The sequence below is a fragment of the Mirounga angustirostris genome, unplaced genomic scaffold (assembly GCF_029215605.1).
Source record: "Mirounga angustirostris isolate CCGP_5_RB_7025 unplaced genomic scaffold, mMirAng1.0.hap1 SCAF_13, whole genome shotgun sequence".
Taxonomy (NCBI): domain Eukaryota; kingdom Metazoa; phylum Chordata; class Mammalia; order Carnivora; family Phocidae; genus Mirounga; species Mirounga angustirostris.
Window position 1 is genome coordinate 39,446,527 of NW_026991721.1, and position 23,353 is coordinate 39,469,879.

The 23,353-nt window shown below is 44.1% G+C and overlaps 1 protein-coding gene and 1 non-coding gene across 4 annotated transcripts; one reads left to right on the forward strand and one right to left on the reverse strand.

The window, feature by feature from the left end:
- Positions 1 to 547: 547 nt before the first annotated feature.
- Positions 548 to 21,395, reverse strand: NCR3LG1 (natural killer cell cytotoxicity receptor 3 ligand 1). 3 transcript variants are annotated; one of them, XM_045894060.3, is made up of 6 exons: positions 21,031 to 21,395; positions 16,869 to 17,216; positions 5,535 to 5,861; positions 4,516 to 4,559; positions 3,999 to 4,026; positions 548 to 1,975 (listed from the first exon to the last, which is right to left on the reverse strand). In XM_045894060.3, the coding sequence occupies exons 1-4, from the start codon at positions 21,104 to 21,106 to the stop codon at positions 4,537 to 4,539; spliced, it is 774 nt and encodes a 257-aa protein (XP_045750016.1). In that variant the 5' UTR covers positions 21,107 to 21,395; the 3' UTR covers positions 548 to 1,975; positions 3,999 to 4,026; positions 4,516 to 4,536. The 3 variants fall into 3 exon arrangements, with proteins under 3 accessions (XP_045750016.1, XP_045750013.1, XP_045750012.1); XM_045894057.3 differs by lacking the exon at positions 4,516 to 4,559; XM_045894056.3 differs by lacking the exon at positions 4,516 to 4,559 and having other exon boundaries at positions 3,932 to 4,026; positions 21,031 to 21,393.
- Positions 18,254 to 18,385, forward strand: LOC123858109 (small nucleolar RNA SNORA72). Its single transcript, XR_006794067.1, has one exon. It is a non-coding gene; the product is annotated as a small nucleolar RNA SNORA72 (small nucleolar RNA).
- Positions 21,396 to 23,353: the final 1,958 nt, after the last annotated feature.

Below are 23,353 nucleotides of genomic sequence, written 5' to 3' on the forward strand. Positions count from 1 at the left end.
TCCATGTTAGTTATGCCCATGAATGAGCTCACTGAGCGCCCCCTCGCCGCTGAGTGTCCTAAAAACTGTTTTCAGGGTCATTACTTCAACTTTCAGTAGAGATGTGAACAGGGCTTCTCTGCCCCACAAAGATCCTGAAATACAACTGCACATCCCTTGATAACTACATTCAGAACCACACTGTATCTTACCCATGACTAACACCTGGCATGACACTCCCACAGCCCTGTCAGCCTGTCCTGAATGAGGTGCCTGCACACAGGTCCACTTAAGAATAGCATCAGCCACCTTGGTTCAGTTACAGAAAATGAGGCAATGGTCAAACACACCAACAGGTCCTCCCCTAAGAACAGACAAGAACAGTATAGAGTGAGCCTCTCCTCTAGATCTAATGATCCAGCTCATCCTTCACACCCCAAGCCCACCCTGGATCTTTCTTGGTAGTATGGCATATTGATTAAAAATCCAAGCTCTACTCTTTACTAGCCATGAGACCCTAGACAAATCACTTATCTCCTCTCAAAGAATAACTCAGAGATATTAAAAGTGCAGCTGCATACTTTTATTCTTATATTAGCATGTATAGGTGGATCTCATTGAACTAAGAAGTAGAATTTGAAATGGAAACAGGCCACAGTCTAAAAACAGTGTTACTTTTGGGGGAGGAGTATAATTGACATACAGTACATCAGTTTCAGGTGTACAACATGATCCAGTAGTTGTATATATTGCAAAATATCACCAAAATAAGTCTAGTTAACATCTGTCACTATACATAGTTATAAAAATATTCTTTTCTTAAAAGTTTTTCTAAACTGTTTTAAGATTTACTCTTAGTAACTTTCAAATACGCATTACAGTACTATTAACTATAGGCACCATGGTGTATATTACATCCCCATAATTTATTTTATAACCAGAAGATTGTACCTTTTGACCACCTCCACCCATTTCATCCACCCCACTCCACCCCTGGCACCCACCATTGCGCTCTCTGTTATCTATGAGCTTGGGTTTTTGTTTTTGTTTTTAGATTTCACATGTGAGATCATATGGTATTTGTCTTACTCTGTCTGACTTATTTCATTTAACATTATATCCTCAAGGTCCTTCTGTGTTAGTGCAAATGACAAGGCTTCATTCTTTTTTTAATGGATGAATAAAATTCCATTATATTCCATTATATATATATACATATATTTCATTATATATTTTCTTTATCACACAGTCTCACATTTTCTTTATCCATCCATCAATGGACACTTGTTTCCATATCTTGGTTATTGTAAATAATACTTCAGTGAACATAGGGGTATCTGTATCTTTTAGAGTTAGTGTTTTCGTTTTCTTCAGATAAATACCCAGAAGTCAAATTACTGGATCACATGGTATTCTATTTTTAATTTTTTGAGGAACTTCCATTCTGTTTTCCATAGTGGCTACTAGCAATTTACATTCCATCAATATAGTGCACTAGGGTTCCCTTTTCCCCACATCCTTGCCAACCCTGTTGCTTCCTGTCTTTCTGATACTAGCCATTCTGACAGGTATGAGGTAATAATCTCGTGGTTTTGATTTCCCTGATGATGAGTGATGTTGAGCACCTTTTTCATGTGTCTTTTGGCCATCTGTAGTATGTCTTCTTTGGAAAGTGTTGCTCTCTTTTTCTTGGATAAGCTGATTGGCAGGAGGCTATCAAGGAAGGCACCTTGAACAGTCTGCTCTTGAGCAAGCTATCTAAGCCACCAGGAAAAGTAATTTCAGTTACAGATGCATTCACTGAGAAACCTTGGTGTTTCTGCTGTTCCTGTGTAAGAACTTCCAATGTTCTTCTAGTGGTTCCCCCATCAGAATAAGCCATGAATGCATCATAATGAAAGCACCTCATTATAGTTGTTTACTCTCTCGTGTCAATTTGGGTGTTCCGAGAATAAGCTTTCAAGATGGAGAATAAGGTATTTGTTTGATGTAGTACCTGTAAATGATAAAGGAGAGAAGGCACATGAGTATGTAGGCAAAGCCTTTAGACCATGGTGCAGGTGTAGTATCTGTAAAGGCAGGAAGAAGAGAGGACTGGGTAGCAAGAGCCCCAGACTACCGTGCAAGTCTGAGAAAGTCTCCGGGGAGCTACAAAGCCTCCTGCATTTCTCAGCTCTTTTCTGGGGCTGCCCAGGGAAAGCATGGCACAGGCTTGAATACTGCAGCAGGTCCCTGATAGGCCACAGCTGGAGCATGTTGGCTGAGTACGCTCCATAGCAGGCTCTCTCTAAGGGGTCTCAGCAGCACATCCCCATAGCAACCACACTTGCTAGTCAAAACTCAACTTCTTGAGGAGTTGTATCGGTTAGCTGTTGCTGTGTAAAATCGAGCGTAAAATACAGTGGCTTTGAAAAAAAAAAAAAGTATTTCTCATGCATTTGAGAGTTGGCTCTGTTGAGTGGGAGTTGTGGGCCATCATCTGAGCTAGACTGGCCTCTACTAGCACAACTAGCTCTAATTTCCATGTCACTTGGCCCCCAACAGACTCACTGGGATGCATCCTCCTCTTACTAATATCAGAAGCACCAAAGAAAGCAAATGGAAATACACAAGGTCTCTTGAGGCCTAGATTTAGAACTGGCACTCTTTCACTTTGGCCTCATTCTACTGACCCAAGCAAGTCACAAGGTTGAGCCCAATGTTAAGGGGCAGCCCATCATTGGAGGACACTACAAAATTACATGGCAAAGTACATGGATGTGAGGAAGGGTAAAGGCTTGGAACCAAAACTGCAAACCACCACAGAATCCAGGCTAAAGTCTCTTTTTCAATAAATATCACTGGCAAATGTGAGGTTATCATGATAGCACCTAGATTATCAAAAGCCAGAGGAAGGCAAGAAATAGAACATTCACAAGTATCACAAGAAACATTTGAAAACCACGTTATATCTAATTGTCTCACTGGCCTAGGTCCCATCAGAAGAATAAATCCCATGAATCAGCTAGCGAATTTTAGATGAACAAATAGCTTTTTTTCTTAATTAACCGATTATTGTACTTTTCCTAAGGCATTTACAATGAGATGTATTAGCTATTGCACAAATTCTGCCTTGGCAGGTCCATAAATAACTGAGGGCAATTTTATTATGTAGAACCATTTTAACCAACATGTTTACACTGGTCTCTTGGGCCTCTACAGTTTGAGTTGTTTTATTTGCTATTTGGGGCATAATCAGGGATAAACATGTTAGAAAACATGTTTTAGTTTGGAAACACTTAGGGAGGGTTAGAAATCCCTGGTTAAACCAATGAAATCTGGTGATAGGTTACCCCATTGAGCTATTAACAAAATATGAGCACCTGGGAAAAGGAATTCTTACCTCTGAGGCACTGTTTCTATGTGTGAGAACAACAGTGCAGCCCATATATGGTTCAAAACCTGGTCTGAATCAAAAAGGTCAGGTTTGATACAGTGAAACTGGTATATTATGAAGAGGCAGAGGGGCTTTATGCTGTATCTCCCCAGAGTCATAAACCACCACATGGAGATCAGAAGAGAGAGTTCATCAATGGAACATCAGAAAAAGCCCCCCACACACACCAGGACGCCTGGGTGGCTCAGCTGGTTAGGTGCCTGCCTTCAGCTCAGGTCACGATCCCAGCGTCTTGGGATCGAGCCCCGCATCGGGCTCCCTGCTCGGCGGGGAGTCTGCTTCTTCCTCTCCACTCCCCCTGCTTGTGTTCCCTCTCTTTCTATCTCTATCTCTCTGTGTCAAATAAATTTAAAAAATCTGTAAAAAAGAAAAAGCCACCCACCACAAACACACACCACACTTAGCATACCCCCGTGTCAAACCTAAGAACTCCTCAACAGCATCCACGGGCAGTAATCCCTGAGCTCCCAAAACCAGCTCCAAAACACAGGGCTGAACTTTGCTTGAGCCACTTACCTGTTCCCAAAAAATAAATAAAATCAGTACAATTACTAAGATTATTCCAGCACAGAGAAAAACGTACTTCAGAGTACAAGCTGACTTCTGAGATCCTGCAGAAAGAAGAAAAGAACATTAAGAAGAAACCTCCTGGCCAGAGCCAGAGCCCATACAACCACTGCTAGGATCTGTGGCTGTATGTCATTTTCCCTGTCCCTGTGACCGTCTTGGCACCCTCCATTCCTATCACATACACCTCACCCATCAAACAGCGTGTGTGGCCCTTACCAGAATACACCACAATATCAAACACCACATACCACACACACACGCCATGCAACGTGTAAAGCTTCCAAACTACTACACCATCTCACTGCTACAGAGTGAACATGTGGGCCCCTCAAAATTCATATACTGAAATCCTAGTGCCCACTGTGATGGTATTAGGAGGTAGGGTTGGGAGAGGCGATTAAGTCAGGAGGGTGGAGGCCCTCGTGAATGGATTTTAGTGCCCTTATAACAGAGGCCCTAGAGCGATCCCTCATCCCTTCCACCATGTGGGGATACAATAAGAAGTCTGCAACCCAGAGGAGGGTCCTCACCCAACCATGCTGGCGCAATGATCACAAACGTTCAGCCTCCGGAACTGTGAAAGATAAAGTTCTGTTGTTTTTAAGCCACCCAATCTGTGGCACATTGTTATAGCAGCCTGAATGGACTAAAACATACATATAACCCAGACAAATCCCTCATACTATACACACACAGCATATTTCAATTTCATACTCCCCACATCCCACACATACTCTGTACCCATCTCTTCTCACACCACCCACACACATTCCTAGCCCTTACTTCCAAGAACAATTCTTCTCTCCTTCCAGGACCATCCTGGATACCCAGACCACATCCCCCAGGGCCGGTGGTCAGACCCTGCCTTTTTAAACCACTCTTAGCTCCAGGCAGGTGCATTAGACTAGCAGGGCCATACCCATCCAGGACCACAGCCATGAGCATGGGAGCCCAGAATATGAGCTCCATGAACCTCATCTTACCAGCAGGAGGGATTCTGTAGTGACCTGTAGATCTTGAGCTAAGCATCCCATGTCCCTGGGGAAAGTCCTGGGCATCTGCAAAATCACCCTACTATGGCGTCCCCATCTTGGGTACAACCCGTAAGATAGAACAATGGATTCAGCCTCTAAAAGCCAACAGTTTGCAGTGGACCTGGGGCCTGAGCAGAAGAGTTACTGGCAGGGCTGGGTCGCTGGTCCCTGACAGACTCTTATCTTCAGAGGACATGGACAGGATCCTGTCCCTTCTCTCCTTGTAGCTAGCAAGCTTCACACTTCAAGCCATATAGACCACCCAGATCACTTAAACTGCCAAAAGTAGCCCTATTTCCATCTGAGGACTATTGTCACCACTCTCCACCAACTAGACCACCTGCCCTGGCTTAGATACCTAGTCTGGACTGCTGACTCTGGGGCTGAGCTATGCCAGACCAAGCTTTCTATCTTCCCCACTTCCCCTGTCTTCCCCGAGACTGCCTGGAAACCAAAGTTTTACATTACCCAACCTCAAGGTGAAGAGCAGGGGAAATGTTCAGGAGGCTGCTTACCTATCATAGTCAAGGTGAAGTTGAGCCTCTGGGAGGTAGGCAAGGATTTGTGCCATACCACACACTGGTAGATGGTCATATTGTCTTCCAGAGAGGGCTTTAGCATCAAGAAGCTAGTGACATTAAACATGCCATCCTCATTTTTGGTGGTACAATTAGTGAAGACGCCCTCAGAAAACTCCACATACTGGGGATCCTTCTGGGTCCACTTTTTCCATGTTACAGTAATGTTTGTGGGGTAGAACCCACTTGCCATACACAAAATAAGTTGTTCTTCATTTTCTTTCACCATGGCTTGCTCCGGAAACAAGCTGCTGACTGGGTAAGCTGCCAAGAGAGAGAAGTCATGCTTCGAGGGTAGGTAGGGACTAATTTATTACCAGCCCAATGCAAGCCTTCAGGAAAGGTGAGCATACTGAATGGGATTCTGCTTAGGCTAAATATTCTACGTATGTTGGTTTCAGTGTCAGCTGATATGCTGTGGCCCCCTACTCTCACAGCAATTTCATAGAGCAGAGTTTCTTAAGCTACTCTGTATCATACACAGACACCTCTGAGAATCTGAGGGAAGCCTTGGAACACTGTTGTGGAGTAGAGACTACTAATGGCCAATTTCCATTCTTCAGTGACATATCCAAGTTAAAGCTACATCTCTCTACCTCCATGTAGCCATGTGAACTTAGGGTCTCGTCGTTTAGATGTAATCAGAAATGATGAGAGCAACATCCAGGAAGTATCCTTAAATAACAAGGGTGTCTTGAAGAAAACGACTGTGCCCTACTCTCCTCTCCCCCTTCCTCTTTCCTGCAGAATGGCTGGAATAGCACTTGATGGCTAGAGATGGAGAAGCCACTTCTGAACATAAGATGGCAGCTATAGGTTGAGAACGGCAAAGTGATAAGATAAAAGGATCCTAGGTCCCCTATGGTCACAGAACTGCCATAGCTGCCTTGGGTTGGCTACATTTGTGTAAAAGACAATAAACTCCCTTTTTTAAAAGCCATCGTTGACTTCTGGTTTCCCTTCTGACATGTAAAGACCCTGGAAGTCATAACAAGAAAAAAGCTGAGCTGAACAAACTATAAATCAACAAGTTTTCTTAGATCCATGAGAGAATTAAGGTGACAGGGCAAACCAGCACCCCAAAAACTAGAGAGACAGGCAGACTGAGAGAATCACAGCCAAGATAATGTCACCTTAAGCAGATGCCAGAGCCATAAACCAGTAGAAGCACTTAAGCAGTAACTCTTACAAATTGCTAAAGGATGAGCATGGACTAGCTTGACAGGAAGAAACTCCTGGGGGCCCAGTCTTATGGGGGTTACCATACTTTCATGGGTTTTACTGCCAGGAAACCCACACTGGTTCTCACAGTGAAGATTCAAGAAAAATCCCCTCCTATTTTCGGGGGAGAGGAAAAGTAACTAAAAATATACCCAGTGCATTAATCACAACAAAGGATGCTCAAGAGAAAAGACTTTGCCAGAGCCTTCTCCGACCTGGGTAAAGGATGATTAGCCAACTCTAGCCCCCTCTAGCCTTCCGGTCTCACCTATAAAAGCTTCTGAAGGTCACAGCCTCAGCCACAGGCTCAGGGGACTTCAAGAATGAGATTTAATGGTAAGACTGACTGCTTCCCCTCTGCAACCCTTTATCACCACAGCAACAGGGCTCCAGGGTGATAACAGTAGATGAAAACTGAGAGAGCTGCAAGGCACCAATTCTGTTTAAGAAAGAGGGAAACTCAAAAAAAACAGGTAGCCAGCAATGAGGACCTGCCTGTTCTGATGGGAACTCCTTACAAGGAGCCTCTTAAAAAACGTATTTTGTGTAGAAGACATGTAGATTATAAGAATGTATGGGTTTTGTCCCAGTTTATTTCTGCATTTACTGGATGCATTTATGGAAGGCACATAACAAGTCTTTGTGAGAAAAAACAAAAAGAAATCACAAAAGCAATTAAGAGAGCTCAGATAATGAGGTTTATGCCAGGTACATACAAGGATCCTGCATATCTCAAAGACCCTAAAGTTTGTAACATCAAGTATCAGGAGTAAATTATATGTTTTATCATCAATAAACATATTTTACAATAAAAAAGGGGGGGAGATAAAAAGAAAAGAAGCAAAGAACAAGTACAGCAAATAGAATGGTACATACTAATCCAACTATATACATAATCCCTTTAAATGAATGGTCTAAACACATCAATTAAAAGACAGAGACCTGGGGCACCTGGGTGGTTCAGTCAGTTAAGCATGTGCCTTCGGCTCAGGTCATGACCCCAGGGTCCTGGGATCGAACCCCGTATCAGGCTCCCTGCTCTGCGGCGCATCTGCTTCTCCCTCTCCCTCTGCCCCTCCCTTTCCCTCCACTTTGCTTTCGCTCTCTCTCTCTCTCATGTTCTCTCTCTCTCAAATAAATAAATAAATCTTAAGAAAAAAAAGGTCAAAATACGTAAGGAAAACCTGAAAGAACTTGAAGGAGAAACAGACAAATCCACAATTATAGTTGGAGATTTTAGACTCATCTTTCATTAACTAACAGAACAGCAGGCAGAAAAGCAGTAAGAAAACAGTTGAAAGGAACATCACCACCAATCAACTGGATCAAATAAATCAATAGGATACTTATCCAACAGCAGAATATACATTCTTCCCAAGCTCACATGGAACATTCACCAAGATAAATTGCATTCTAGCTCACAGAATACATCTTTAACATTTTTAAAGAATAGAAATCAGGCAGAATATGTTCTCAGACCACAATAGAGTTAAACCAGATATCAAAAAGCAGCAGGGGGCGCCTGGGTGGCTCAGTTGGTTGGGCGACTGCCTTCGGCTCAGGTCATGATCCTGGAGTCCCAGGATCAAGTCCCGCATCAGGCTCCCTGCTCGGCGGGGAGTCTGCTTCTCCCTCTGACCCTCCTCCCTCTCATGCTCTCTGTCTTTCATTCTCTCTCGCAAATAAATAAATAAAATCTTAAAAAAAAAAAAAAAAGCAGCAGGATGGCTGGAAAAATTCCAAATTTCTTAGGGTCAAAGAAGAAGTCTCAAGAGAAATTTAAAAATATACTTTGAACTAAATGAAATTAGAATGAAAATAACACATGAAAATTTGTGGGTGTGACAAAAATGGTTAGAGGGGAATGTATAGCATTGAATACATATTTTAGAAAAGAGGAAAGATATAAAGTCAACTATTTTAATTAATAAGCTTCCGCCTTCAGAAGCTAGAGGAAGAAGAGCAATTTAAGCTTAAAACAAGCAGAAGAAAAGAAATAACAAAAATTAGAGCAGAAATCAATGAAGTTGAAATCAATGGCGAAAATCAATGAAACCAAAAACTGGTGCTTTGAAATGATTACTAAAATTGATAAGCTTCTAGGTAAATTAAGGAAAAAAGAGAGAAGATATAAATTACTAATATCATAAATGGAAGAGGGATCACTACTGATACTATGAACAAAAGAATAATAAAGGAATATTATGAGCACATTATACCCACATATTTGATAACTTAAATAAAATGGACCAATTCCTTAAAAGACACAAATTAACGAGATTCACACAAGAAAAATAAGATAATTTGAATAGGCCTGCATCTATTAAAGAAACTGAATCAGTAATTAGTAACCTTCAAAAAAAAGAAAGCACCAGGCCCAGATGGTTTCAATGGTGAATTCTACCATTAAAGTTAATTATGATACCAATTTTTTTTTGCTATTTATTTTTTTATTCTTATGTTAATCCCCATACATTACATCATTAGTTTTAGATGAAGTGTTCCATGATTCATTGTTTGTGCATAACGCCCAGTGCTCCATGCAGAACGTGCCCCCCTCAGTACCCACCACCAGGCTAACCCATCCTCCCACCCCCCTCCCCTCTAGAACCCTCAGTTTGTTTTTCAGAGTCCATAGTCTCTCATGGTTCGTCTACCCCTCCGATTTCCCCCGCTTCATTCTTCCCCTCCCGCTACCTTCTTCTTCTTTTTTTTTTCTTAACATATATTGCATTATTTGTTTCAGAGGTACAGATCTGAGATTCAACAGTCTTGCACAATTCACAGCGCTTACCAGAGCACATACCCTCCCCAGTGTCTATCACCCAGTCACCCCATCCCTCCCACCCCACCCCCCACTCCAGCAACCCTCAGTTTGTTTCCTGCAATTAAGAATTCCTCGTATCAGTGAGAATTATGATACCAATTTTTTACAATTTCATCTAGCAACTAGAAGCAGAGGGAACACATCCTAACTCATTCTATGAGCCCAGTAATACACTAATATCAAAATCAGATAAAAGCATTACAAAAAAGGAAAACTACAGACCAATATATCTCATTACACTGAATGCAAAAATCCTCGACAAAATATTAGCAAATTGAATTCAACAATGTATAAAAATAATTATACACTACAACTGAATGAGACTTATTCAAGGTATTCAAGACTGGTTCATCATTCAAAAGTCAATTAATATAGGGATGCCTGGGGGGCTCAGTCGGTTAAGCGTCTGCCTTCGGCTCAGGTCATGATCCCAGGGTCCTGGGATCGAGTCCCGCATCGGGCTCCCTGCTCCGCGGGGAGCCTGCTTCTCCTTCTGCCTCTATCTCTCTCTCTGTCTCTCATGAATAAATAAATAAAATCTTTAAAAAAAAAAAAAAGTCAATTAATATAATCCAAGACATCAACAGACAACAGAAGAAAAATTATGTGAGCATATCAATTACATGGAAAAACCAATGGCAAAATCCAACACCCATTCATGTCAAACACTCACAGCAAACCAGGAATAAGGGGAACTTTCTCAACTTGAAAAAGAACGTCTACAAAAAACCTACAGCAAACATCATACTTAATGGTGAGAAACTAAGGACAGGAACAAAGCAAGGATATCGCCTCTAAGCCTATTCAATATCGTAATGGAAGTCCTAGCTAGTAAAATAGGACAAGAAAAGGAAATAAAATATACACAGGTTAAGAAGGAAAAATGAGGGCGCCTGGGTGGCTCAGTTGGTTGGGCAACTGCCTTCGGCTCAGGTCATGATCCTGGAGTCCCTGGATCGAGTCCCGCATCGGGCTCCCTGCTCGGCAGGGAGTCTGCTTCTCCCTCTGGCCCTCCCCCCTCTCATGTGCTCTCTCTCATTCTCTCTCTCTCAAATAAATAAATAAAATCTTAAAAAAAAAAGAATTATAAAAAAAGAAGGAAAAATGAAACTGTCTTTGTTCTCAGACACATGATTTATATAGAAAACTTCCAAAGACTTGACCAAAAAATATTTAAACCCTAGAACTAGTAAGTGATTACAACAGGCTACAGGACACAAGGTTAATATATAAACGTCAATTGCTTTCTAATATAACAGCAATAAACAATTGGAATTTCAAGTTAAAAACCCAATACCATTTACATTAGTGCCCCCTCTCCCCAACAAAAAAAAAAATACTTAGGTTTAAATCTAACAAAATAGGCACAGAATCTATATGAAGAAAGTTACAAAACTCTGATGAATGAAATCAAAGATCTAAATAAATGATATTTTTTTTATATCCAAGAGATATTCTCTGTCTCTTATCTTCTCTGATAAGAAGAATCAATATTGTTAAGATGTCGATTCTTCCCACCTTGATCTATAGATTCAATGCAATCATAAGCCCAGTAAGTACTTTGTGGATATTGATGAACTAACTCTCAAGTTTATATGGACAGGCAAAAGGCCTAGAATAGCTAACACAATAGTGAAGAACAACAAAATTGGAGGACTGACACAACCTGACCTAAAGACTTACTATAAAGCTACAATAATCAAGACAACATGGTATTGGTGAAAGAAAAGACAAACAGACCAACAGAACAGAATAGAGAGCCCAAAATTGACCCACACAAATGTATTCAACTGATCTTTGACAAAGGAGCAAAGGCACTTCAATGCAGAAAAGGTAATTTTCAACAAATATGCTGGAACAATTGGACATTCATAGCATAAAGTTTGCACCCGGAATCTAGACATACAACTTACACTTTTCACAAAAATTGACTCAAAATAGATCACAGACCTAAACATAAAACTATAAAATTTCTAGAAAGATAATGTAAGAGAAAATCTAGATGGCCTTGAGTTTGGTGATGACCTTTTATTTTTTTCTTTTTTTTAAACTTTTTTTTTTTTTAAATAGGTTCCACGCCCAGCATGGAGCCCAGCATGGGGCTTGAACTCATGACCGTGAGATCAAGACCTGAGCAGAAATGAAGAGTTGGACACTAAACCGACTGAGCCATCCAGGTGCCCCACATGATGAGCTTTAAGATACAATGCCAAAAGGATGATCCATGAAAGAAAAAATTGGTGAATTGGACTTTATTGAAATTTAGAACTTTTGCTCTGCAAAACACACTGTTAAGAAAATGAAAAAACAGGCCATAGACTGGGAAAAAATATCTGCAAAACTCATATCTGATAAAGAACTTGTATCTAAAATATACAGAGGACTCAAAAAAATAAGATAAAATATACAGAAGACTCTTAAAACTCAACAATAGGAAAACAAAAAACCCAACAGAAAAATGGACAAATGATCTAAACAAATATCTTTCAAAAGAAGACACACAGATGACCAAAAAAAACAAATGGAAAGATCCTCAACATCATGTCATTAGGGAATTGCAAATTAAAACAACAGATGAGATTATCACTACATACCTATTAGAATAGTTAAAATATAAAAAATTAACAATACCAAATGTTGACAAGGATACAGAACAACAGGAACTCTCCTTCATCGCTGGTAGTAATGCAAAATGATATAGTCACTCTGGAAGAACAGGCAGCTTCTTACACGTTAAACACAGTCTTGGGGCGCCTGGGTGGCTCAGTTGTTAAGCATCTGCCTTCAGCTCAGGTCATGATCCCAGGTCCTGGGATGGAGTCCCACTCAGTGGGAAGCCTGCTTGTCCCTCTCCCACTCCCCCTGCTTGTGTTCTTGCTCTCCTAACTCTCTCTCTGTCAAATAAATAAATAGAATCTTTAAAGAAAAAAATAAACACAGTCTTAACATATGATCCAGCAATCACACTCCTAGGTATTTATCCAATTAAGATGAAAAATAATGTCTACACAAAATCTACACCTGAATGTTTATGGCAGCTTTATTCATAATTGCCAAAAACTGGAAGCAATCAAGATGTTTCTCTGTAGGTGAATGCATAAACAAACTAGGTACATCCATATGATGGAACGTTACTCAGTGATAAAAAGAAATGAGCTATCAAGCCACCAAAAAAAGAGACACAGAAGAATCTTCTTTTTTTGTTGTTTAAGGTTTATTTATTTATTTTGAGAAAGAGAGAGAGAGAGAGAGAGCATGGGAGTGGAGGGTAGGGGCAGAGGGAGAGGGAGAGAGAGAATCTCAAGCAGAATCCTAGCTGAATGTGGAGGCTGACGCAGGGCTCAATCTCAGGACCCTGAGATCATGACCTGAGCCGAAATGTCAGACACTTAACCAACTGAGCTACCCAGTTACCCCAGAGACACAAAGGAACCTTAAATGTACATTACTAAGTGAAGGAAGCCAGTCTGAAAAGGCTACATATTGGATGATTTCAATTCCAATTATATCACATTCTAGAAAAGGCAAAAACTATGGAGATAGCAAAAAGATTAGTGGTGCAAAGGGTCCAGGGGGAGGGGTGAATAGGTGAAGCAACAGCAGTAAAATTATTCTGTGATACTGTAATGGTAGATGTATGATATCATACACATGTCAAACTCACAGAACTGTAAACACAAAGAGTGAAACCTTAAGAAATGCAAAATTAAAAAAAAAAAAAAAACCATTTAGGAGTTCAAGGAATCCCAAGAAAGAAAGAAGGTAGACTGTAACAAGCAAATCTAAGTGTACTACAAACATATGAAGCAACCTCACTGCAATGGACAGAGGAAGGGTGCTGACCTAAGAAATTTTTGAAATAAATGGAGTCTATAAGAACAAAGGCAAAATGAGGGACGCCTGAGTGGCTCAGTCCGGTAAGCGTCTGCCTTCAGCTCAGGTCATGATTCCAGGGTCCTGGGATCGAGTCCCGCATCGGGCTCCTTGTTCAGCGGGGACCCTGCCTCTCCCTCTTCCTGCCACTCCCCCTGCTTGTGCTCTCACTCTGACAAATAAATAAAATCTTAAAAAAAAACCAAAAAAGGCAAAATGAATTGTAACTGAATATTGTACTCTAGTTGACAAAGTTGTTTCTCATGGGGTTACAGGTTAACAATTCTGATATGATTCCAGATGTATACTGGAATTAAACAATTAAGTAAATAGATGGAGGATGGCAGGAGCCAGGTTTCTCACTGTTGGGAGTGTGGGGTTCACAGATAAGCAAAGGAAGGAGGCTAAAATGATTCAGACAGTAATAGATTAAAGTTAGGGGCATCATTAAGAACTCATATTTAATTTAATAGAGACACAGATGTTATATATAGAAATACTTACAGACATATGTATATACACAGATTACTATACATACACATTATTTCTTTGCTCTATCAGTTCAGAGGGCCTAGAAGCAATGATACCCCAGTGGCGACAAGCATTATCTAGTGCCCAGATTTTGGTTTCTAATCTCATTTTCCAATAAAAAGAACCAGGGAGAATTCCTTGAGTAATTGGCTGATTCTGGGAATGGGACAAGAAATGCACAAGATGATCCCGGAGCATCTTGTAGTGCCAGAAAGTAAGGAAGTGCCTAAAGCAGAACAAAACCCCACAATGATGAGGGTATGTCAAAGAGACACAAGAGTCAAATGAAAATACTCCCAATGGCTAAAGCTGAAAGAATTTGAGCAACAAATAAAGTAGTGTTAAATTATAACCCAAAGTATAAAATAAATATCCTGAGTCTACCCTGATATAAATAAATGATTGAATAGGTTAATAAGTGGGGGAGAAGAGATAAATCTCCGGTGTGGAAGAATTCCAAATAAATTATGTAGCTACTCTACCCTAAAAGGAGGGGGAGCACGATTCCCCACAACTTAAATGTGGGCAACACAGAGTGACTTCCTTTCAAAGAGTATAGCATGACAAGGAGGTGGAGAAGAGTAACTTTCTGGTGGAGAAACCAGGCAAATACTACGTAAGCTACATGATTAAGGTCAACACCAATAGTCATAAATCGTTCAATTAGATGGGATGGGATGAAAATCGCACTTTACCTCTGTGATCTTCCTCCCCCAAAACCATAACTCCAGCGAATTCTGAGAATAACAGCAGAGAAATGCCAATAGAGTGGCATCCTATGATATACCTGACCACCACTCCTCAGAAGGTCAAAGTTGTCAAAAACAAGGAAAGTCTGAGAAATTGTCAGAGTCAAGAGGAGCCTAAGGACACATGACAACTAAATGCAACTAATCTGGATGGGATCTTGGAACAGAAAAAGGACATTAGATTTTTAAAAACTAAGGAAATCTGAATAAATTATGAATTTTAATACTAATTGTCAATATTGGTTCATTATTTATAACAAATATACCATACTAATGTAAGATGTCAATAATAGGAGAAGTCGTGTGCAGAGATGAGAGTAATATGAAAACTCTGTACTGTTTTACAATTTTTCTGTAAATCTAAAACTATTCTGGGACGCCTGGGTGGCTCAGTCAGTTAAGCATCTGCCTTTGGCTCAGGTCATGATCTGGGGTCCTGGGATCTAGTCCCGCATCAGGCTCCCTGCTCAGAGGGGAGCCTGCTTCTCCCTCTCCCTCTCCCTCTGCCCCTGCTTATGCGCTCTCTCTCTGACAAATAAATACATAAAATCTTAAAAAGAAAAAATAAATAAAACTATTCTAAAAAGCTAAAACCTGTTAATTTTTTAAAAATACTTCTATTTTGGGGTGCCTGGGTGGCTCAGTTGGTTAAGCATCCGACTCTTGATTTTCACTCAGGTCATGATCTCAGAGTCCTGAGTTCAAGCCCCATGTTAGGCTCCATGCTAAGCAGGGAGTTTGCTTGAGATTCTCTCTCTCCCTCTGCCCCTCCTCTCCACCCCATGCACACGTGTGTTCTCTCTCTCTCAAATAAATAAATAAATAAATCTAATAAAATAAAATACTTTTATCTTAAGCTTTCTGTCAGTTGCAGAGGAAATTAATCCTAACTTAACATCCCCATCACCCAAATTAATATGTACAAAATATTAAAAGTCCTAAGTACAATTTGGGGGAGCTCACAGACACTGTCCCTTTTTTTATAGGCTAAATTGTGGCCTCTTAAAATTCACATGCTGAACTCCAAACCACTGTCCCGCAGAATGCGACTATGTTTGGAAATAGGGTCTTTATTGAGGTAATTCAGTTAAAATAGGGACATTAGGTTGGGCCCTTATCTAATAGGACTGATCTCCTTATAAGAAGAAAAGAGTAGGACACACGTGCACAGAGGGAAGACTATGTGAAGACACAGCAGGGAAGATGGCCATCTACAAGCCAAGCAAAAAGGCCTCAGAAAAAGACGACCCTACTCGGTACCTTGATCTCAGACTGCCAGACTGCAGAATTGTGAGAAAACAAATTTCTGTTATTTAAGCAACCCAGTGGTATTTTGTTATGGCAACTCTAGCAAACGAATACACCCTCCAAAGCTCACCTACATATTATCAGACCAATCATAATAAAGAAAAGTAGAGCTCAAAGAGGTGTTCAGAGGATAGTGTTGCTGTTGTTGCAAGTCTTCACTGGGCACAGACCTCACAACAGTACCCAGCTGGGCATTTTCATACATTATTTTATGTAATCCTCAGAATATTACAAGACAGGTATGATTTATCAACCCATTTTGTACAGGGGAAAATTCAGACCCCAAAAATGTTAAATGGCTGGTCCAATCACCCAGTTTGGAAGCAGCAAAGCTAAAACAGGATTCAGATCTATGGAACCAGAGCCCAGCATCTCTCTCCTTTCCCAGCTACCTTTCAGAGACACCTCTTCAGTGAACATGCACCGTCCACACACTAAGTGAATTATATCATAATTAATATAGCTATCTTTCACTGAGCACTTATAATGGGCCAAGCACTATGCTGTGTTACCTGCATTTTTCATAAGACTATTCCCCACAATAAACCTCCTAGGTAGGTATTATTACATTTGTTCAGAGGGAGGTTCTATGTGATTAAGAACTTGCCCAAAGTTGTCCAGCTGTCCATGAAAGCCCAGGACTCAAACCCATGTCTATCTGACTCACTGGCCCATGCTCCAAGCCTCTGCTCCATTGGCCCACAGCTCCACCTCAAGCCTCAGCACCACGGCAACCCCAGGGCCCTGCCCCCAGGCACTCACCCACAACCTCCAGCTGGACTGTTCCCACTGCTTTGTGAGGGGTGATCACCACCTCACAACGGTACTCTCCTGCTTCCCGTAGCTGGACCCCTGGCAGCTGCAGCGAGGCATCCCCCCTTTTCAGCCTCCGTAGAGACACGGAGGCTCCAGGTCGGACTGTCATTTGGTGGTCTCCAAAAAACTCAAATAGTTTAACTTCTGTTGCAGACACTTGATGCTTCCAAAACCAGGTGATACCCATAATTGTGATGTCCAGGTGGTGGTAACCCTGGACTTTGCAGATAATAGTGGCATTGTCATTCAGAAGCACCGTCTGAGTCTCCCCTGCCATCTCCACTTGCAGAAAACCTGTGGCAATAAGAGAACTCAGTTATGGGAGACCCTTGGAAAAAACAGAGGCATGGTACTCTCAAAAGCTGCCACATAATTAGAAACAAATTCCCTTTTTTGTGGGGGAGGGGGTGTCTCAGGTACAGAGAGGCTCCTTAGTTCATGTCCCCACATTAATCCACATAACATCCTTCAACTTTATTCTTTTTTCAAGATTGTGTTTAGGGCGCCTGGGTGGCTCAGTTGGTTAAGCGACTGCCTTCGGCTCAGGTCATGATCCTGGAGTCCCGGGATCCAGTCCCGCATCGGGCTCCCTGCTTGGCAGGGAGTCTGCTTCGCCCTCTGACCCTCCCCCCTCTCATGTGGTTTCTCTCTCTCTCTCTCTCTCAAATAAATAAATAAAATCTTAAAAAAAAAAAAAAAAAAAGATTGTGTTAAATATTCTGTGTCCCTTGCAATTTCATAGGAATTCTAGAATCAATTTATCAATTTCTATAAAAAGTCCGCTGAGATTCTAATAGGAATCACACTGAATCCAGGGCACCTGGGTGGCTCAGTTGGTTAAGGAATCACACTGAATCTGAAAATCAATTTGGGGAGTACTGTCATTTTAACAATGTTGTCTTCTAATCCATGAATCTGTTTTGGGGATATGCTATGGACTGAATGTTTGTGTCCCTCCAAAATTCTATGTTGAGGCGTAATGCTCAGTGTGATGGTATCTGGAAGTAGGGCCTTGGGGAAGTAATTAGGTCATGAGAGTGGAGCCCTCAAGAATGGGATTAATGTCCCTGTCAGAGACATGAGAGAGAGATCTCTCAGCACCAGAGGATACAGGAAGAAGGTATTCCTCCACAAACCAGGAAGAGGCCCCTCTCCAGGAACCCAATCAGTCAGCACCAGATCTTGGGACTTCCCAGCCTCCAGAACTGTGAGAAATAAATCTCTGTTGTTTAAGCCACTCAGTCTAAGGTATTTGTTAGGGTGGCCTAAAAAGACTTAAGACAGGGTGTTTTTCCATTTCACTTATTTAGATCCTCTTAAATTTTTTTCAACCTCGAATATGCTCACTGTTCTGATTTTGTAATAATCAGAGCAAGCTAAACATTCGCTATATTAAGACCATGAATGTGTCCCCAGACTTAGTTCTTTTCCTTGGTCTGCTCTTATCAGTGCTGGTGACAGACCAAGTCTGATTTATATGATGCATCTTATTGTGAGAAATGTCCGTGACTCTAGGTATCTGATTGTCTTTGAGAAACGACAGCAAGACTAGTGTAATAACTTTTGAAGATAACCATTGCTAATTTGATGATTACCAGTTGCTATTAAAGGAACTATAAAACTAAAAAAAAAAAAAGCTTTATAGTTTTCAGAATAAAAATGTTATGCTTCTTGGGAGCGCCTGGGTGGCTCAGTCGTTAAGCGTCTGCCTTCGGCTCAGGTCATGGTCCCAGGGTCCTGGGATCGAGCCCCACATCGGGCTCCCTGCTCCGTGGAAAGCCTGCTTCTCCCTCTCCCACTCCCCCTGCTTGTATTTCCTCTCTCGCTGTGTCTCTGTCAAATAAATAAATAAAATCTTTAAAAAAAAAAAATGTTATGCTTCTTTTGTTAAACTTATTCCTAAGTATTTTATTCTTTCTGATGGCTTCATAAATAGAATTGTTTTCTTAATTTTATTTCTGGATTGCTCATTGCAAGTGTATAGAAATACTATTTATTCTTTTTTATTTCCATCTCCCTCCCCCAACAGGCAACCATTCTAAGATGTTTAATGCTTCCATTTTTGTTCTCTTTAAAACTGCCTTGTTTTGTGGGACACCTGGGTGGCTCAGGTCATGATCCCAGGGCCCTGAGATCGAGTCCTACCTCAGGCTCCTTGCTCAGCGGGGAGCCTGCTTCTCCCTCTGCCTGCCACTCCCCCTGCTTGTGCTCTCTCTCTCTGACAAATAAATAAGTAAAATCTTTTTTTTTTTAAGATTTTTTTTAAATTTATTTATTTGAGAGAGAGAATGAGATAGAGAGAGCATGAGAGGGAGGAGGGTCAGAGGGAGAAGCAGACTCCCTGCTGAGCAGGGAGCCCGATGCGGGACTCGATCCAGGACTCCAGGATCATGACCTGAGCCGAAGGCAGTCGCTTAACCAACTGAGCCACCCAGGCGCCCCTAAATAAGTAAAATCTTTAAAAAAAAAAAAAAAAGTGACTCCTTCAATAGGGTCTTTCTTTAAAAAAACAAAAAAAACCCTGCCCTTTTTGTTTCTCAAACTTACGAAAATGGTAGGGAGTTACATGTTACTGTTTGTTCTTGGCACTGTTTCAAAGCCTCTCTCATTGATACGTGTAAAGCTAGTCCATTGGCTGAAGTTAATGACGAGTTCTTCATATGCAAATCCACATTCGGTTCATCCACAGCCCCAGTGCTGGACACCCCGAGGGTCTCCTAAATGCCCACATCCCCACCCATCCAGCCACCACCACTGGCACAGCCCGGCTTATTCTGTCCAGTCTATTAAGTGTGAAGTGTTATCTTACTGTTCTAACTGCTGTGATTAGGAGTGAGTTTAAACATGTCTTCATGTGCCTTCCTTTGGTTTCCTGTTCGATAATTAGAAACATCCATCAGTGTCCCCCCCTCCCCTCGCCCCCCAAAAAAAGTAAAAGAGAGTTTGAATGTCACCATAAGGGTAAAACACTCCCCTCACACTCTCTTCGGCAAAGGCTTCAGTAAAGTGAAATATGCCCCTTCACTAGCACGCGGGCGGGTCTGTTCCTTACTTCCACTCCTCCCCACCCACCCCCCACACCTAGCTTTTCTTCTCAGTTCCAGCATCCAAAGGATGCAAAAGCGGCCACAGAGCATTCAGGGCACCGAATCAAAGGAGGCACCAGCCTCAGGCTGCTGTAAGCGCCGACTCGGTGCACAGTAGCCGGCACTAAAAATTCAAGGAGTAAACGAAGCCGCCTGTGCCGGACGAGAGCCCCGGGCGGCCGCGGACCTCACGTGGGGCTCCGCGGCGGCGGCCCCGTGGAGGAGCCGCGGCGAACCTGCCCTCCTGCTCTGCCTCCGCGGCGGCGGCCCCGTGGAGGAGCCGCGGCGAACCTGCCCTCCTGCTCTGCCTCCGCGGCGGCGGCCCCGTGCAGGAGCCGCGGCGAACCTGCCCTCCTGCTCTGCCTCCGCGGCGGCGGCCCCGTGCAGGAGCCGCGGCGAACCTGCCCTCCTGCTCTGCCTCCGCGGCGGCGGCCCCGTGGAGGAGCCGCGGCGAACCTGCCCTCCTGCTCTGCCTCCGCGGCGGCGGCCCCGTGCAGGAGCCGCGGCGAACCTGCCCTCCTGCTCTGCCTCCGCGGCGGCGGCCCCGTGCAGGAGCCGCGGCGAACCTGCCCTCCTGCTCTGCCTCCGCGGCGGCGGCCCCGTGCAGGAGCCGCGGCGAACCTGCCCTCCTGCTCTGCCTCCGCGGCGGCGGCCCCGTGCAGGAGCCGCGGCGAACCTGCCCTCCTGCTCTGCCTCCGCGGCGGCGGCCCCGTGCAGGAGCCGCGGCGAACCTGCCCTCCTGCTCTGCCTCCGCGGCGGCGGCCCCGTGCAGGAGCCGCGGCGAACCTGCCCTCCTGCTCTGCCTCCGCGGCGGCGGCCCCGTGCAGGAGCCGCGGCGAACCTGCCCTCCTGCTCTGCCTCCGCGGCGGCGGCCCCGTGCAGGAGCCGCGGCGAACCTGCCCTCCTGCTCTGCCTCCGCGGCGGCGGCCCCGTGCAGGAGCCGCGGCGAACCTGCCCTCCTGCTCTGCCTCCGCGGCCCAGCGCCCCCGCCCCCACCCGCTCCTCCGGCGCCGCGGGCCTACCTGCGCTGGGTGGACAGCACCACAGGACCAGAAGCTGAGGCCCAGACAGCAGCAGGAGCAGCCGCAAGTGCGCCATGCCTCCGGTCCGCGGGCCTGGCCGAGCCCGGGCCAGTGTCCGAAGCCGCCGCCGGCCGCGCACGCGACCTGATGCAACTAGCCGCCGCTGTGAGACGGACGGAACCGCCGCGCGACGCACTGAGTCCGTGTGGAGACGGAGCGGATTTAACCTGAGCCCCAGAGCGGCCTTCCGGGCCTTTGCGTCCCCTCTGGTAGTCGACGGAGCGAGCTGGGACGAGTCCCCTCACACTCCTCTGGCCGCGGGAAGGTGCCGCGCGCCGGGACGGCACGCAGGAGGTTCCGGCCGGGGGGCGGGGGGGGCGGGGGGGGGCGGGGCTGGCAGAGGCCGAGCTCCGAGCCCGCCTCCCAGAGGTGGGGCGGGGCCTTGGGCCCAGGTCACTGTAAACTGAAGCCGGCAGCCGGCAGCCGGCAGCCGGCAGCGGGTTTACCCCGGGCGCCGCTCGCAACGAAGCGCCGCGGTGGGTGGTGGCGCTGCTAGAGCGGGGCGCGGAGCGCGGCCACTGCTCTCACCGTACAGCACGTGGCTCCGTCAGCCGAACTGCCCATTCTGGGCTTTTGCTTAGGCCACGATCTCAGCGTGGTGAGATCAGCCCCCCAAGGCTCCCTGCTGAGCGGGGAGTCCGAGAGTCTTTCCGTCTCCCTCTGCCCCTCCCCTCATCCTGAGCCGACGCCATGCTCTCTTAAAAACAACCAACCAACCAAACAAAAACTATATATAGGGCGCCTGGGTGGCTCAGGCCGTTAAATGTCTGCCTTCGGCTCAGGTAATGATCCTGGGGTCCTGGGATCGAGCCCCGTATGGGGCTCCCTGCTCCGCGGGGAGCCTGCTTCTCCCTACCCCGGCATGCCGCTCCCCCTGCTTGTGCTTTCTCTCTGACAAATAAATAAAATCTTAAAAAACAAAACAAGGGGGAAAAAAGTCTATATATATAGATATACATAGCCATATATATCTATATAGATATCTTTATGTATCTTTAAAGATATATGGAGACATATATAGAGATCTTTAAAGTAAGTTTACATTCTGAAACTGAAAGCCCATCTGTATCTCCAGAACGCTTTAGTCAAACATCAAAAGGCAGCCCTTAATTTCCCTTATTAATCAGAAAGTGGCTTCTGACCTCCTCCCGCAAAACCTAAAATGTTCATTCAGTGATGCTTACCTTTTACCACTTCCAGACCAGTTTTTTTTTTTTTTTAAAGATTTTATTTATTTGAGAGAGAGAGAGACAGTGAGAGAGGGAACACAAGCAGGGGGAGCGGGAGAGGGAGAAGCGGGCTTCCCGCTGAGCAGGAAGCCCAATGCGGGGCTCGATCCCAGGACCCTGGGACCACGACCTGAGCAGAAGGCAGATGCTTAACGACTGAGCCACCCAGGAGCCCCTCCAGACCAGTTTTTAAATCAGTTTTAACTACAAAGTTCAGAACACAAGTAGCAGTGCTATTATAATAAATAAATGCACATACTTCTTGACCCAGCATCTTGCATTCCAGTAGTCCTGCTGATCCTACTTAATTTTTTCCTCACATCATTAAAAACAATGTATGTAATCTATAGAAAATCACAGGCAGACCTGGACTCAAGACCCAAGTTCAGGCTATATCATCACTGACTGTATGACAGTGGGCAAGTTACCTCAGTTTCCACTTCTCTAAAACTGAGATGGTAACAACCCTGCAGGGCTGTTTTAAGAATTACAGGATCAGTGCTCGCTTCGGCAGCACATATACTAAGAATTACAGGATCAGGCAGCATGTGAATGAAGACTTAGTGGTACTGTCAGTAACTAAGCAAATGTTTACATTCTCACCTATCTGCAGAACAGCATGCAGAGTGGAAAGAGCATAGAACTGGGAGGTGGGCAGGGTGCCCACACTGAGACCAACTAGCTGAGGGACCTTCACAAAGTCACAGTTTCTGAGCCACAGCTCTAACAAGTAAGAGATCTACAAGGTTAGGTCCAGCTACAGTAGTCTATACCTCTTCTCAACTGCTACCTCTTCCAGGCAGTCTTACCCTGAGGAGAAGTCCTCTTCTGGTATTACTGACATCATTAAATAACTTCCCCCAAAGGAAGTTATTTGGTGAATCCCCATACTTGCCCAGTAAACCACTCTGCAAACCACTGAAATTTCTACTTATGTGCTATAACTGGAAGCAGGGGCTGCATCTTAAGAAATGCTCGAGGGGCCCCTGGGTGGCTCAGTCGGTTAAGCTTCTGCTTTTGGCTTAGGTCATGAT

Excerpts from the sequence above, each read along its gene's own strand:
- NCR3LG1 (XM_045894056.3), bottom strand. The coding sequence starts at position 21,106 with ATGGCGCACTTGCGGCTGCTCCTGCTGCTGTCTGGGCCTCAGCTTCTG. Across the intron at positions 5,862-16,868 it reads AGTCCAGCTGGAGGTTGTGG|CTTACCCAGTCAGCAGCTTG; the intron begins GTGAGTGCCTGG and ends CTCTCTTGGCAG. Across the intron at positions 1,976-3,931 it reads TATTTATTTTTTGGGAACAG|GTACTACATCAAACAAATAC; the intron begins GTAAGTGGCTCA and ends TATCATTTACAG.